Source organism: Gambusia affinis, linkage group LG08 (genome assembly GCF_019740435.1).
Source record: "Gambusia affinis linkage group LG08, SWU_Gaff_1.0, whole genome shotgun sequence".
Lineage (NCBI taxonomy): Eukaryota > Metazoa > Chordata > Actinopteri > Cyprinodontiformes > Poeciliidae > Gambusia > Gambusia affinis.
The window spans coordinates 19,023,863-19,040,581 of record NC_057875.1 but is presented as its reverse complement, the minus strand read 5'-3'; the positions used below and the strand labels follow the sequence as shown (position 1 = coordinate 19,040,581).

At 39.6% G+C, this 16,719-nt stretch overlaps 2 protein-coding genes and 1 long non-coding RNA gene across 3 annotated transcripts; all 3 read right to left on the bottom strand.

The window, feature by feature from the left end:
• Positions 1 to 1,475: 1,475 nt before the first annotated feature.
• LOC122835648 lies at positions 1,476 to 3,910 on the bottom strand. The gene is made up of 3 exons (XR_006371336.1): positions 3,798 to 3,910; positions 2,278 to 2,424; positions 1,476 to 2,176 (listed from the first exon to the last, which is right to left on the bottom strand). It is a non-coding gene; the product is annotated as an uncharacterized LOC122835648 (long non-coding RNA).
• A 373-nt stretch (positions 3,911 to 4,283) lies between these two features.
• On the bottom strand, positions 4,284 to 8,569 carry LOC122835647 (carbohydrate sulfotransferase 5-like). The gene is made up of 2 exons (XM_044124872.1): positions 8,449 to 8,569; positions 4,284 to 5,741 (listed from the first exon to the last, which is right to left on the bottom strand). Exon 2 carries the CDS (start codon positions 5,665 to 5,667, stop codon positions 4,519 to 4,521), a length of 1,149 nt encoding a protein of 382 aa, XP_043980807.1. The 5' UTR covers positions 5,668 to 5,741; positions 8,449 to 8,569; the 3' UTR covers positions 4,284 to 4,518.
• A 2,257-nt stretch (positions 8,570 to 10,826) lies between these two features.
• On the bottom strand, positions 10,827 to 16,136 carry LOC122835646 (carbohydrate sulfotransferase 6-like). The gene is made up of 2 exons (XM_044124870.1): positions 16,052 to 16,136; positions 10,827 to 13,166 (listed from the first exon to the last, which is right to left on the bottom strand). The coding sequence occupies exon 2, from the start codon at positions 13,041 to 13,043 to the stop codon at positions 11,865 to 11,867; it is 1,179 nt and encodes a 392-aa protein (XP_043980805.1). The 5' UTR covers positions 13,044 to 13,166; positions 16,052 to 16,136; the 3' UTR covers positions 10,827 to 11,864.
• Between the last annotated feature and the right edge of the window lie 583 nt (positions 16,137 to 16,719).

The window sequence follows — 16,719 nt, the reverse complement described above, 5'->3', positions numbered from 1 at the left end:
TTTCTGGTCTTTTTCTGGGTTGGAAGAACAGGGGTCAAAAAAGTAGTTGTTAAGGTAAATTTTTCTGGATTCTAAGTTTGTTCTAATCCTGGTTTTGGGTTGCTAGATACGTATAAGTAAAAGTAAAAGCTAAATGTTCCTGTATATTGGAAGTAGTTTTTCTGGATTCTAAGTTTGTTCTAATTCCTAATAAACAGCACATTAAAGTTAGAAATTAGCTGATTTTATCAGTTTACTTGTGTGTTTATTACAAGATTCAACCTTTCAACATGTCATCAAGTATGAATAACTGTGCATCTTTTTCTGTGACTTACATTCTTTTTAACCTAGCAGGAATCTAGCACTTGGGTCCAGGTTTGTTTTTGATCATCTTTTTTTTAGGGGTGCACCGATTGCTGTTTTCTGTCCAATATCCGATTTCTGATCTTTTAAAAAGCCTAACTTACCGATTCCCATTTTGGCCGACACCATTTTTTTTGTCTGAAATGTTGCTCAATTTATCAAGAAAGTTGCTGAATTGGCAACAATGGATCTTACCAAGCTCCGCCCACAACCGACCCACGTGACCGCAAGTCTCACAAAGCGTCGCGACACGTTATTTCTATGTAAACGTGACTCCATTAGTGCATCATTTCCACCGGATTTTCACAATGTATCAGCTACTACAATGGACAGAGGAACTAACAAGTTCATGTCATCATCTGGGAGGAGGTTACTGGTTTTTCAGTCACAAGCTGGTTGCAAACCTGAGGCCAGCAGGTGTCAGTCAGTTATGGTAGATCTGAAATTTGGTTTGATGACCTCGATATGAGAAGCTACAGACTGATAGGAGGAACCAAAGAGCTCTGTTAAGGTAAAGGCAAATCTCCTGAAGTTGGAATGCAATTAATTTAATTTCACATAATTATCTCGGTAGAAGCCATTTGTTTGTTAACATTTTCTGAAATATATTTGTTGTGAATGATATATACTCACAAACGAACGAGGTAATTATTCCAACGTTTAGAAACTACGGCGGCTGTAATGCGCCACAGCAAAGGTAAAAAAAGGTAAAATAACCCGAACAGGTGATCAACTCAAAACCATTCGTACCTTTTTACTCTCTCTCTCTTTGTAGTTTAAGCAAACCTGTTACCGTGGCAACCGCCTGCGCCCCGCAAGACGAGCAAAGATTACGTTAAAAACACATTCAGTCCGTTACGATATCAAGTTTACAGGTTTGATATTTATTTCTCGATTATTAATCAGCGCTTCCCTGAACACAGCGATGGTTGATTGACCAGCTGTACTTGGTGCTAGAGTGGCTAACACGAGTAACAGTTTAGTCCAAAGCCTTTTCTGCTAAAATAAAATCTTTAGTGTATGTCAGATACAGTACACATTGCATATTGATCTGTTTAGCTAACGTTAGACTGTGTAGCAGACAGGCTTCAATGTGTAGAAGTTGTATCAGTACTACCATTCAGTGGCGGAGCTAGACTTTTATTTCTGGGGGGGCCAATGGGGGGCCAGGGCTATCTGTAAGGGGTCCACTGACTATGACAATGACAATACAGTAAAAGTACTTTCATTCACATACTATATATAAATAAAGACTCATGAAATGAGATTTGCTCATGTAATTTGCAGTTTATTATCAATGCATGCCACACAAAGCATAAGTGGACATTAACCTCTAAATGACACCATTGTAACAAGACAAGACTTACAATGAGAATGCAGTGTCACACAGTTCACAATTACAATATCTCAAAAAAGAAGGTTGTATGTTATGGAAACTGTTATTTAATAGATGCTACATGTGCATTTTATTTTCGAACTTAATGCAGCTATGACCAAATGTACTGACTCCTAAACTATCATTGGTACAAGTACCAGTCGGTGAAGACCCAAATCATGACGAGAAACACAAGACTTCTTCATGCACTCATAAAAGTAAAATCCTTGTTGTTGTGAGATGAAGCAAAATATGTTACAAAGTCATCCATGTTGAGGCCCGTGCCCTCCTTGACTCTATGCTAAGTGTTCCAATGTGACTTAGCCTGGCATCACCAGAATAGTCTTTGTACCAGGAGCTGTGAAAAGTTCTCTTTCTCTTCTTCTTGTTCCATGCTGAGTTCTGGGAAGTTTGTCAAACTTGGCTGAACAGGGCCCTGTTCTTTTGACTTTGAAATATCTGGAATACAAACACAATGGTTATGTACACATAATTTACATGATCATTATGTCATGTAAATTGTGCAGCTACTAAGCAGGTCTTAGTGTAAGTAAAATTACCACTGGGTCCTTTTGGAAAAGCAAAAGGAGTGCTGGACACTGCTGAGAAGAGATCAGTGGTATCTCCTGCAATTGCCCCTTCTGGCTCATCATCATCCTGGTCAGGCGCAGAGCTTTCTGTGTTTTCAGACTCCTCCTTTGATGGAACTACGTTGTAAAAACAGTACATTAACATAATTGAACCAACAATTAAAGAAACACATTAGCAGAAGCCAGCAAGTAAAAATAACCTAAAAGCAGGGCAGGAATTTGACTGTTTCTGTAGATACTCTGACCTGGTGATGGTGGATTGGTGTTTGCCAGACTTTCTTTCTCGTGACTGTTCTCAGGACATGAGCTACCAGGACTGCTGATGTCAGAGCTGAACCCTGTTTGATCTGTGCCTGATTTGCTTCTTTTTATAAAGAAGCTGTCTATCCTGCCTCCCTGTCTTTTCATTCTCAACTGACCCTAGGAAAAAAAACAAGCCAGTCATGTTATGCCAAGTATCACTTCCTATTACTTAGTGTTAATAGATCCCCACTTCCAGTGTGTAGGTCAGGGGAAACAGACTGTGGCTGTATGTTCAGCATTCAAACTTCTCAGCTACTGGACCGACTAACCTGTTTTTGTTCATGATCATTATCGACTTTATTTATAAAGCACTTTAACAGCAGCCAGAGCTGAAATAAAGTGCTAAACATCAGCGATAAGATAAAAGAAAACATAAAAGAAAATGACAAAGCTAAACACATAAGAATTTAAATAAATTAAACATTTCATGGAAAACATAATAAAGCAAAAAGAGTAACAGATTAAATTGTCACAAGTTCATGCCCTTTCCTAGGGAAAGCGGAACCTCTAACAAAGTGTTGCCGTTTCATAGAAAATGTTTAGAAAAGAATTAGTAAAAATAGCAAATGTCAGTGGGGAACTTGTGTGGAGTTTTTTCACTCATTTTATAGTACAAGCTGGCTCCATTAGCATTACCTTTCACAGGTAAGAAAGAAAGAACACAATTTTATGAACAGAATTTCTTGACTTTGTGGCAAACGACAGCTTCTGAGCCAATAAATATTTCCCATGTAATTATATTGGCCAGAAGTAACTACTCTGATTTTATTTTCTTAGTATAGCTAACATTTTTCATTCTGTATAGTTTTATTTAATGCGAGCTGATGATCCATTCTGTCTGATAACACATGCACCACGTTGGATACTTTTTTTTACTTCCGTATTTATCCTCCCGACATTGTTCAGGCAGGCGTGAGTGGTAAACACACTGAAACACGTCAGCGTCTTTACAATACTTTTTGCTTCTGCGTGCATTACGAGTCTGACTGGCAGGCGTGGCGTATCATAGGAACTGGCCGACTCGCTCACTAAGTCGGCGTCACGTATGTCTATAGCTGTAGCATTGTTAGCTTGATGCTCGCAACTTATAGTAGTAACTCAACTACCAGAAACTATTTCCTGGCTGAGCACAAAATGTTTTTAACGGGGTTTTTTTATTGGTAGTAGTAAACCATTGTAAAACTTACCTTTGAAGTCAGATTATCCGTCTTGGAGTCAAATCGACTGTATTCCTCTTAGCTGTACAATATTTCTCTATCGTCTCTTCGCGGTTCTCCTTCTCTTCTTCTGTTGGGTCAACTCTGTTGTGTCCAAAGGGTGTATCACAATAAACGTAAATGGTGCATATCGCCCCCTGCTGCTTTTGAGCAGTCACAACAGTCACAAGTGTCACAACCCATTGTGGTACATAGTGCTACCTACTGTGAAGGAATGACTGGGTGTCGTGACATGTCGATCATTTGGGGGGGCCGCTGGGGGGGCCAATCAGATGGCTGGGGGGGCACTGGCCCCCCCGGCCCCCCCTCTAGCTCCGCCTCTGCTACCATTATGCTGTACTTAGCTAACGGGAAGTGCGAGTTTGTGAGACGGCCACCCACGTGACCACGTAGAATGGACATCAGCCAATGAAAAGCGGCCCCTCTGGTAAGGTCCATGGGGTGACTATTGTTAACTGTAAATGTGCAGACATGACCTGGTCGGCTGGTTTGTCAGTAAAACCTCTGTCACGGGAGAAAAGAAAAGCCCAGTGGTTGAGTTTTGCACCTTTGCCGATGTTGAAAGCAAGATTAGACAAGATTAGCTTTACATGTAAAAATCAGGCGATCACCGATCTCCTAAAATTAAGAAAATAAGCACTGATAAATCGCTGCACCGCTACTTTTTTTGGTCTAACTTGAAAGCTGAACTCTATGGGCGCCCAGGGTCTAACAGGCCGATATCGAGTCTCTTCTGTTCTTCTTCGCTGTCTACTGTCCTGTAGCCGAGCAACAACATGGCGCCTTTGCACAACTCCTGAATGCGCTGGACCTTGCTGTGATTCAGCACGGTGCGCCAAGCTTGCGACACTTCAGCTGCGTTCCTGGAGGTGATTTTAAAAGCTACGTTCCCGCCGCCTTTCCCCCCTCCATGCGTCATCTTTTGGATCCATTCCTCCACCTCAGAGGTCATCTTTAAACCTACAAACTCATAAATACTATTCAACTCTGTTAGTGGGTTTCGTGCCACGTCTTCGTAGCGAACCAGTTTGTAGCGGCCCTCCAGAAACGGAGGCGGGTCGAAGAACCCTCTCTCATAAATGTCCAGGTGACTGCGGCAGATTTCTCGTATGACTTCATACTGCCTGTCGGCCTCAGACACGTTTCTGTGCTCCAGAACTATATCGCTGTCTCTGTCGAGAAGGTAGGCCGACTCCTCCCTGGACCGCATCACCGCCCGAGGGTCCCGGACCAGATGAACCACTCGGAGGTCCAGGTTGGGGTCCTGCAGAAGGGGATAAAGGGACTCCATCTCAAAGAAGCGAGTTTCTTTTAAAACCACATGAGTGTATGTTGCGCAGGCGTCCTGCGCTTTGTCCAAGCTTACAGAGTGACACGCTTTGTCGCACTGACTCTCATTGGCTGATCTGACGGGACAGGCCGGCGGCGAGCACAGCGCCTGACTTTGGGTCCACATGAAAAAGGAGGACAGACGAGGGTTTCCTGGCAGGTAGTTTCTGATCAGTGAGAAGTCACACTTGTATAAACCCCACAGCATTTTCCTCACAGGCACTCGGAGACTCTTTGCACCGGATTTATGATTTGTAATCCAAACGTGCCACGCAGGCTCCATGAGGTAGAAAACAGACGGGTGCTGACTGAACACCTGACCCAGGAAGGACGAACCAGATCTCCATGACGACAGCAGCAAAACGTGAACCTTTCGGCCTTCAGGGAAAGGAGAATGACGGGGGCTGATCCTGGTGTACCAGTCATGGAACAGCACCACTGCTGCCCCCAGCAGGACGCCCAGGAAAATCAAGGCGTTGAATCTGCGACGGAGAGTCCTCGGGAACTTCATATTAATTTAGGCTTCAAAGTCCGAAGTCTATATCAGCCTTCTTTTATCCTTTGTGCTGCACAGAAGTATTTCTTCTGCAAAAAAGAAGTTAGAAATTCATCAGAAGCTTGTTGAAACAAATTCTACATGTCCCAGACAGTTTCGTGCATGAAAACTACACGCAGAAGATTAAAATGAGGTTGAAAAAATAGGATTTAAATTACTTTGAATGTGTCATGCTTGTGTTGCCAGATGAACAATATCAGAAACTGCTGATTTGCTGGTATTTTCACTCATAATCATCTCTTCTATTTTCAGAAAATGGTCTGGATAAGAGAAAATACCCTGTGAGCAAAAGAAATGTAGACAAATACTTGAATTCAGAGGGATTCAGGATGTGAGGGTGGAGCCATCACTTGTAGAATCTTTCATTGTAACAAAGCCAAGTTTGTGATAATGCAAGGCTAAATATTTACCTTTTTTTTTCCTGCGTGCAAAGCACAAGTATTATAATACAGCTTCAGGTAAAGTTCTCGACTGAACAGGCCACTTTATTATGTACTGCTTTTATTCAACAATGTGTCTGAAAGCATTCCTGAGATTTTGGTTCATATCAACATGAAAGCATCGTTCATGTGGTAGTATTTTTGGAACCAAGCGTTTGCCCCAAATGATGTTGATATTGGCATCTGAGCTTCCTATTGGACTGTCTCTCTAGGGATGTCCATCTCAATCCCTACCAGAAATAAACTTAAGTTTACAACTTCAAATCTAGACCTGCATCTGTATGTCTGCTTTTAATCAATCAAGCAAGCAAGCACATTTTATTTGTGTAAATAAAATATACGGGCTTTTACCTCAATGCCCAGATATTCAGAAGAGGTAAAATGGCCCAGTAAGATTTTTTTTACAATTTATGATATTCTTAAATATAGAAGCCTCGCCTCCCCCTTTTTTATGCTTTCTATTGTCACTTAAAAAAAATTGTAATTCTGAGGCGCTGATTCAATTAGTACAGATACAACCATGTTTCTGTTAGGAACACAACATAAATATTACACTGGGTGATTAAGTCATTAGTTAGTAAGGCTTTTGGTGTTAACGATCAAATATTTAAAAGAGCCAGTTTGAGTGACCCGGTGGGAGATATAGTTCCTGAGATTGAGATTCCTTTAGGTAACGGGACCGGTCTGATTTTAGGATGCTGTAGTTTGTATTTTTCTGTTCTTCGTAAGTTTTCTTTTAGTGATCCGGATAGCTACTGTCCTGTTTTGTAGTGCTGGCGGCGCAAACACCTTCTGGAAGACGACAGGTGTAAATTTATCTTTAAAGATAGTGTCTGGGCATCTGGTCAGGATGCCTCCTGGACGCCTCCCTGGTGAGGTGTTCCGGGCACGTCCCACCAGGAGGAGACCCCGGGGAAGACCCAGGACACGCTGGAGGGACTGTCTCTCGGCTGGCCTGGGAATGCCTTGGGATTCCTCCGGAGGAGCTGGAACAAATGGCTGGGGAGAGGGAAGTCTGGGCCTCCCTTCTGAAGCTGCTACCCCTGCGACCCGACCCCGGATAAGCGGAAGAAGATGGATGGATGGATGTCTGGCATCCAATCTCAGACTTCAGAAACAATTGGAGAATCTGGGTAATTGGAGTCAGGTAGTTTTGCTTTTTGAGCACTAAGAGAAAAGTAATTTCATCTGGGAAACATGCTTTATGGGAGCTCAGGAGAGAAGTGGCCAGAGAAACGTGACGATCCAGTTTCTCACTGAAGTTAAGAAAACCCAGTTCAGGTGACGAGATTTCTGATGAGCTATCTTCGTCTAGATGAGATGAGGCCTTTGAAGGAGAGTCTTGGTTCAAATTTGCCACTGAGGGAGTGTGTGGGGGCATAGAGACGTCCTGGCCTGGATGAGATGACGCATCTGATCCAATGGGTGCGGCATGGGTGGGGACCAGAGCAGGGAGGAACGGGGAGAGCATTCGCTCCTTTCCCAGGCATGATGCAGGGCATGAAGCCTCTTTGTTGTTTTTAGGAAGAGTTGTGTTGCCACAAAAATTGTTTAATGCCACGTTCACTTCCAGTAGCTGAATCTGCCTTTCTGTTGACTCAAACCTACGTGATGTTCTGAGTTGGTTGTTGTCTTGAGCCTCGAAATTCCTCTGCAGATCATTAATCTTTAATTCTACTAATAAACATCTTTGTAGAATGTTTCTGATATCGTCCACAGGCATCTTGAGTAAAAATAAAAGTAAAAAGTAAAAGTCAAAAAGAGGAGAATCCCACAGTCCTTTGGTTTGTAGTAGTCCAGTTATGATGTTGCCAATGTAAGAGTAGTTGTAAAAAATTTTAAAAAGGCAAAATTATAAAACCTGGATATATGGAATAACTTTAGCAGTCAGTGCTTTCAGTAAGGACGAGAGAGCAGGAAACCAGACAAAATAAAAACAGTGGTCTGTTGGACACTTTAAAATATTAAAAGATGGACAAAACTTTAAGAGCAGTAGTTGGAAATATTTGATTAAAACTGGATCTCCTGCTACAAGATTCAAACTCTTTAGAGATTTTTTTTTTAAATCTTCTTGCTAATTATGGTGAAATATCTCCCACTTACTACAAGTATGATCACTTTTAGTTAGTAAATAAATTGAAATTTGTCGCTCAGTGTTAAAGTGAGCTGCTTGATCTTCGTACGTGTTCCCCAGGATTTGTTCTTCATAACTCACCTGGTTAAATAAACAAACTAAAACCCCCACATTGAGTAAAGAAGAAATAAAAAAAGCATCATAATGACAACAAATTCCTACCTCAGATGTCTTCGGTCACACTGGTTCCCAGGCTGGCGGGAAAGTGCTGCCAGCAGGATGTGAAATTTATTGTTTCATTAGCACATGCACACAGAGAATCTGCAAGGAGCTTCTGTTTGCTTTGAACAAGCAAACGAGATAAAGTACAGATAAAATCTTTATTTGTGGCAGGTGATCCTTCTGTTCAAAAGACCGCCTTGTAGTTCACCCTGCTTTCAGGCCAGTAATCGATTCAGTTTAAGTTTCATTTTCATGGTTAATCTTTAAATCTCTCAACAATATAACAGCCACAGTAGCCAAGCAGGCGTATCAGTATTCAACATAAAGTTCACTCAAGTAAAAGTAAAAGAGTGTTTGGTATAAAAGCTTCTCAATTACTGTGCCTGGTAAAAACATCTAATTTAAATGGTGAAAATGTTTCAATCAAACAGACAAAATGCTAAGTTTATCTGAGAATTCTGGTATTTTACAGAGTAAAGTAAAAAAAATAATTGAGGAGAAATCATACAAAAAAATCAATCAAAAAATCAAGAAGGAACAAACGTTTTCTAATCCTTTCTTCACGACATAAAGATCTTTTTCTACTTTATTTACAGAATACTTTCAGTAAATTGTGAATTCAATACACTGTAATATTCAGTAAGATGGTATTTGTGAGCGTCACACTGCTGGGATTCTGCGTTGAATTCCTGTGGTATTCAATAATAATATGCAGCTTTAATGGAAGAACAATGGAAGATTAATCTTTATACACCTGATGCTGCAGCACATATGTAATCACTAGGTAAGCTAGGTCAAGAGTTTTTCTTTTAAATGTCTACTACGTCAAGGTACACTAGTAACATTTCCGCAACCGCTTAAATGACTCCGTATTAACCGGATAATATTACTTAATCTGTTGTTGCTCTAAGCAGACGCTGTTTGCACTGATGAGGTTTTACTCCCTTCAGCATGCCGAGTTTGGAGTGACTTCGACAACAGGGACTTCCAGTCTCTTTTCACTTCAGTCAGCTAATAACTATTTGACCACTGGGGGGCACTCACACACCGCAAAGATTATTACTGGTCATTGGCAGGTAAGTGACGTCAGAGAAACTGTAGGTTGCTCCATCCTTACACAGCACCATGCTGTGGATGTATGTGGGCATCTGGATGATTAGAGGACTGTACACTTACTGGAAAATGTAGAAAATTAATATTTCTTAGAATGAGAAAAATAATGTATCAGTCACTTTATTAAGCTAAATTTGACGGCATCTTGTTAAACCTCTTTGGCCTTCAGAACTGCTTAGATTTTTTTAAATGTACAGATTCAACAGGAAAACATTCCTCTGGGATTTTGGTCCAACATGCAGTTCCTGCAGAATCGACACTTGATGTGAATCCCGTGGTCCACCGTCCCAAAGATGTTCTACTGAACTGAAATCCAGTGACTATGAAGACCAGGGGATAAACCAGACAATAAACACATTGTCATCTTCAGGAAACCAGTTAGTCAAACCGGGGCAAATCATATTATCTAGGCAGAAGAAATGTGTCACAATAAACCCAAAATAAATGTTTTATTTTTTTATTTTTAGCTGATCTGCGACAATTATAGCCTCAGCTGATTGTTTTTAACTAACAGGATGGATACTCGCACTGTTTTTTTGCTGCTGTAGCTCATCTGCTTTAATGTTTAATGTGTTGTGAGTTCAGATGCAACTCCCCCAGATGGTGATTCAAAGATAATGTGTTGGGTAATTCTCCCATGAAATCTGAATCTTTACAAGCAGGAGTTCGTTCTGTCCTTAGACAGATAGTATGTGTCCAATGCTGTATTTGAATATAACCCCAAATCACATTTTGGTTTATTTATTCTGCACAAAGTCACTGTTATGGAGAACAATCCTACAACAACCTCAGCTAAAAGAGGATCTTGATTGTTGGTATCTGCTGGCGTGATGAGGAAAGGCGTGAAATATGTTCCACATAGCATTAGATTGAGAAAAAACATATTCTCTGCCTTTGGCTATTCAGGTCTATTCATAGAGTGTACAAATGTGCTTTTGCTTTTGGATTTCTTTTTGCAGTTCTTGAAATGGCTGTTTGAAGAGTTGCCGTTGTGTCTCAGGTTGACACTTAATTTTCTATAAAGTATAAATGAAACGTATAAATGTGCCCCACAGTCATGATAACCATCTTAAAGTGGAAAATCAAAGAGGAAATAGAGAAGTTATATGAAGTCCAGCAATGAGTCAAGGCCTAATGGAAAGAGGAAAAAAAGCTACACATTAAAACTTCACAGGCTCATTTTGCTGTTTTTCACTGACTCGTCTTGCAAACTTAAATAAAAACAAGACAACATGATTATAAAATCACAGCTCCAATGGAGAAAATAGGGAAACAAAATAAAAGGAATACACAAAACTGAGCTTTTGATCTTCATTGTATTTTAAGCAAACACATCCAGGCACAATGTGGAATAAGCATTACAGAACCCCCAGGCTTTTCCAACAAAGATGAACATCTACGATTTTTAATGGATTCCATTAATTTTGTCAAACCCTGTTTAAAAATGTTGCCACATGATTTAAAAAAAATAAAATAAATCAAAGGAATAAAAGAAAAATACATGGAAAGACAGATGCCTAAAGATAAGTAAAATAGACAAAAATTCAATCAAAACAGTAAAAGCACCAAAAATTTGCAAAATGGTGAGCGGGAAGCAAAACTTAAAACCTCAAATAAAAACAATCATGTTTAATGCTGATACAGTCTGTGAAGTGAAATATATCCACTGAAGGATCAGAGACACATTTTATTCACAGTGAAGTAGATTCAGTGTCAAAACAAGAAGATCGTGTCTGCTCTTGATTATAAAGAATACAATTAAATTAAAATACATTTGATTTAATACTTCTACAGACTGAATGAAGATTCTACGTCTCCCATCTGTTTCTGGTTCATTTATGTAAAAGCAAAAGAAAGTTAAATTACTAATAACCTTAATTCATATACTCACAAATTAAAATTTAAGAATTTGTTCAGTCAAAGTAGCCACACAGTAGGACCGAATTATTCGTATTTTTGGAAAAACATTTGAATCTCATGCAAAAGTTGCATGAGATTCAACTGAGCGACTGTTATTGTCTGAGTGACTGTTATTGTCTGAGTGACTGTTTAAACAAGTCCTGTTTTTAAATGTATATGATTACAATCTGAAGAGCTTCTAAAGACAATTTGCTCTATTTTGATCCAGATAAAACAAGCAAATAATAACAATAATAATAATAATACTTCCCGAGAATTGCACATTATAATATAAATACTTTAATCCACAACAGAAGATGCATCTTCTTAAACAGAATAAATCAGCCAGCCCATCATCCAGTGAAATACAGAACACAGAAAAGTGTTTCATTCACTAAACCTCCCTAATTTACCCAATGCTTAAGCAAAGCCTTTCGGTTTTCTGGCATGTACAGATCCATGTCAAGTCTCTTCTGCTCTTCTTTGCTGTTAACTGCCTTGTAGCGAAGCATTGACATGGCCTCTTTACACACCTCCTGAATGCGTTTGACCTTGTCGTATGGCAGCATGCGGCGCCAAGCCTGGGACACTTGGACAGCGTTTCTGGAGATAACCTCGAAAGCATCATTCAGGTTGCCCTTCCCCTTTCCGTGGGTCATTGTAACTATCCAGTCCTCCAACTCTTTGGTCATCTTTAAACCAACAAAGTCATAAATATCACTGATCTCCTGAAGCGGGTAGCGTGTCACATCTTCATAGCGAACCAGCTTGTAGCGACCCTTGAGGAATGCAGGAGGGTCCTGGGTGGCTGTTTTGTTGATCCGGATGTGACTCTGGCAGACTTTCTTCATGACTTCAAACTGCTCCTGGGCTTCTGGTGCATCTCTGTGCTCCAAGACGATGGCGTTGTCCATCTTAAAGGATGAAACTGACTCCTCTCTGGACCTGTACACAGCCCGAGGATCTCGGATAAGATGAACAATGCGTAGGTCAAGATTGGGGTCTTGAAAAAGAGGATAAAGGGATTCCAGCTCAAAAATTCTAGTATCTTTTAAAACCACATGGCTGTAAATTTGGCAGGAATTTGTCACCTTCTCAAAATCTAGACCCTGGCATTCCTTTTGGCACTCTTTCGTGTTGCTTATCTGACCAAATAATGTGGCGGAACAGACTGGCGGCGAGCACAGTGCCCGACTCTGATGCCACATAAAGAGGGAGGAAGTGTTGCGATTTTGTGGCAAGTAGGAATCCATCACTGAGAAGTCACACTGGAACACGCTCCGCATTAGATCCCTCACAGCCATCCGGAGAGTCTTCGAACCATAACTTCTCATTGTGCGCCACACGTGCCATGTGGGCTCCATGAGATAGAAAACAGATGGGTGCTGGCTAAACACCTGACCCAGGAAGGATGAACCCGATCGCCACGACGACAGCAGCAAAACGTGAACTTTGCGGTCAACAGGAGGAGAGTCACAAGGGCTGAGTAGGTAGCACCAGTTGAAGAACATCACCATTCCTGCCCCCTGCAGGAGCACCAGGAAAAACAGAGCGTTGCAGTTCACTCTTAAGAAGGGTCTCATGTCTGGAGATCACTGTCAGCGTCTAGTGCAGGAGAACATCAGCGTTGTTATTCAGTTTGTGGAGACGAATTCAACTGATTAACGCTGAAGTTGATCAGCTTCCACGGGTTTGAGACGACTTTTCTGCAGGAAAAAAGGCAAACAGAAAAAAGAGAGATATTGGTACTGTTCTTAAAAATCTAATATGATGACTTTTGACAAAAATTACAGAGAGCTCCTGCTCTTTATCAACCTCTAGGGAGTGCCTTAAGAGAGAGACAAGCTACAAAGCTTGAGCTTTAAAGTGTTGCTTTTGGAATATATTTGCATTAAAATGTTCCCCGTGTTTATAATAAGGCACATACATGATTTTGCAAACATATATATGTTTGTAAAATCAACCTCTGAATGGTTATTCTTCCAGCTTGGTGAGAACTTCTTGATCTGGTTGAAATAAGACGCTCCCTCCAGTCAGTTCGTACTCAGAAACTCAGACAGAAATAAGGTGTTGCACCAAGTGAAGAATGAGTTAGTGACACATTCAGAATCAGTAGGGAAAAACAAAGCTCCGAGCAAGAAAAAAGAAGGTGGTAACAAATTTAATCAAGTTTTATATCCAATATTGGAAATAATGTCAGTTAATCCCATATGGAATAAATCAATATCTAATTTATATGTCGCCTTTCTTAAGGATATATTTCTTAAAGATACTTTAAACTTTTCTAAACTTCATCCCTGATCTGCCTGCTGATGCTTTTGGCCTTCATTATAAATCTTTATGTCTTAATTCACCCCAGGCAGCTGTGGATGAACATTCTATACACACTTAACAATCAAAATGAAACTAAATAAATAAATCACCATGATCATGGTCTAAATGACAGCAAATGGTTATAAAACGTCACAGTAAAAATAGGGAACTCATTGTAAGATATTTGCTGTAAAGGTGAAGAAAGAACAGAATGGATTGTAGCCACTAAATAAACCACAAGAGGCAGGGCAAAAGATAAATAACTCAAAGAACAATCAGGTGACGCATTTTATGAGGAGGAAATGACGAGGAGTAATTATGATTAAGGTGCTTAAATACTGGGGAGGTTGAATGCAGAACAAAAGATCTGGGTTGATTAGCTAACTAATCAGGGGAGAGCAAAATAATGAAACTATAATGACCAAGAAAGGACTGAACTAAAATGAAACAAACAAATAACTAATCTAAATTAAAGGGGGAATGCAGAAATAAACAAAACTCAACCAGACAATGCAGGATCCCAACACTTCCTGAGTGCTTTCTCTACAGACTCTCCATTGATTTAAACCAGTTAATATTTTATTTCTCCTCTGATTTTTAGTTCCTCTTGGAAGTTGTGGTTTGCTTGCTTAGCTTTGCCTTGCTTCTTTACTCATCTCCACTGATATTAGCACGGTTAAACACTGGTTAATTATCAACAAGATTCAATATAATCATTCAGTTTCAATTGAAGACTTGTTTTTTTAGGAAGTGTTAATTTAAGGATCACTGAATACAGCAGTTTACCAATTGAATAGATTTTAATATGAGACTTAAAATAATAATACACTCTCCCATTTAAAATTTTAAATATTGTTGAAAAATGTACTTATTTCAGTAACTCAACTCACTAAGTGAAACACATTATTTAGATTTTTTTAAACACTGATTGATGTTTTCACACCTTTATTTCTCTTGTTCATGAAAAACACAACATTTAATATTAGAATATTACATCAGACTCCTAAAAATACAATTTTAAAGCAGAAGGGTTTAAATGAAAGTAGCAAGAAATACCTGTTGAAAGGTTATTTTAAAAAGATACTTCTGATTTGACAGTTGAGCTTACATGAATGCACATATTGAATATGACTGTATTTTATTTAATGAGGCAGCTGATTAATCCATATTGCTTGCTTGATTGTGGGGAATTGCAAACAAAAATTTACTCTCCCCAAAGTATTTTGAATGATCGAGATGCACAGCCAAAACAAAAGCTAATTAAAAAGGAGCTGCTCCTTTCAGATAGAAAAATAAAACAAATGGCAGCAATTACTTTATGTCTCTACATAAACAAATTATGTAGAGACATAATTACATTATGAGAAAAAAAGGTTATGACTAGTATACGCTCCACACATGTTTGTCATGTCACAGAGGCGTTTCATCAAATACTTGTTACTGTGGTTCTGGTATAAGGGTTTGATGTTTTTAACAACATGTCTTAAGGGAAAAACCTCACAGGACGTCTTCATTTTACTGTCTTTAAATGAGCAATTGATTACAGTCATTAATAGAACTGTAAATGAAGAGAGAAAATGGGAGCAAAATAAATTAATAAAAATAAAGAAACACAATGTTCTTGTCAAAAACACTGGATAAAAAAAACCCAAAACAAAACTGAAAATTTAAAATTCCCCATGTCTCTTTGCTCATCATTAGACGTTTGGTGGCGACCGGTCCAGGGTGAACCCCGCCTCTCGCCCGGAACGTAGCTGGAGATTGGCACCAGCAACCCTCCCTCTGCGGGACAAGGGTGAACAGAAAATGGATGGATGGATGGATGTTTGGTCTTGTCTGAAAAGTGAACCTCACTGACGAACTTTTCAGCGATTTTAACTATAGCGCATATGTGATTTGACTGGGACATTGTACTGCTATCTGAATTTACCTGTTAACGTGTAAACAAACTCATCGATCGCTAAATGCTAAATACTTCCTTTAGCTTTTTATAGAATAAGCAAATTTGTTCTGTGTCCTCCTGTATTCTGTTGTTCTTGAAAGTTTATATTTTGTCATTTCATCGTAAATATTTTGCATTTTGATGTTTTGGTTTTTTTTTTTTTTTTTTACAAATTCAACATTGGGGAAATTTTAGAGGGATTAATATAATTAAAAAATAATAAGTAATCCTCCAGAATTTTGCCCAAATAAATCGTCCGACTATTACATTATAGTGTTAATGAAACATTTTTAAGACATTTTCTATTCATTCATTTTAATAACAATAAATTCCTACCTTAAATGTGTTTGTTATTTAACTGACGGCTTCCAGCAGCTCTCCACCTCTGTGCCGTCCTCTGGACTGGGTGAACTGGTACTGAACCTGATCAGGAAGTGTATTGCTCTGCAGGCGGAAACAAGATGAGTTGATATGTACACACGTGATTAACATGTTAAGTTACAGCTGCTGTTTTAGCGCAGGATTTATTTAAATAAATTTTATTCATCTTCCTAGATCTAGAGCTGCTCTAAACTTGCACAGTTTGACTGCTTGCCTTGCGGTTTCAGTACCTATTACTTCTCGGCTGTTCTCGTCATTAACGGAGTTCAGCAGGTAATTCAGAGAAGTTCTCTGTGGTCAGCGGGAGGTGCGCCATCCCCGTCCTGCGCTGTTTCTGTTGGGTCATTGTCCCTCTGTCCCGGCTGCAGTGCTGGATCGCTTCTTTTCACCGTCATCTTACTGTGGGTGACTTTATGAGCAACAAAAACGATTCTTCCGGATCTAAAGTATTTTTACTGTCCGCTTTTGATGCTCTTTATTGTACTCGGTATGGAAGCTCATTCATGCCAAACAAACCCAGTATTAAAACATAATGTCAGTCACAATTGTGGTCACATTGGGAGCTTTGAAAGTTGAAAATGTGATTGAAGATCCTATAACCTTTCAAAAGCTGGTTCTCACGT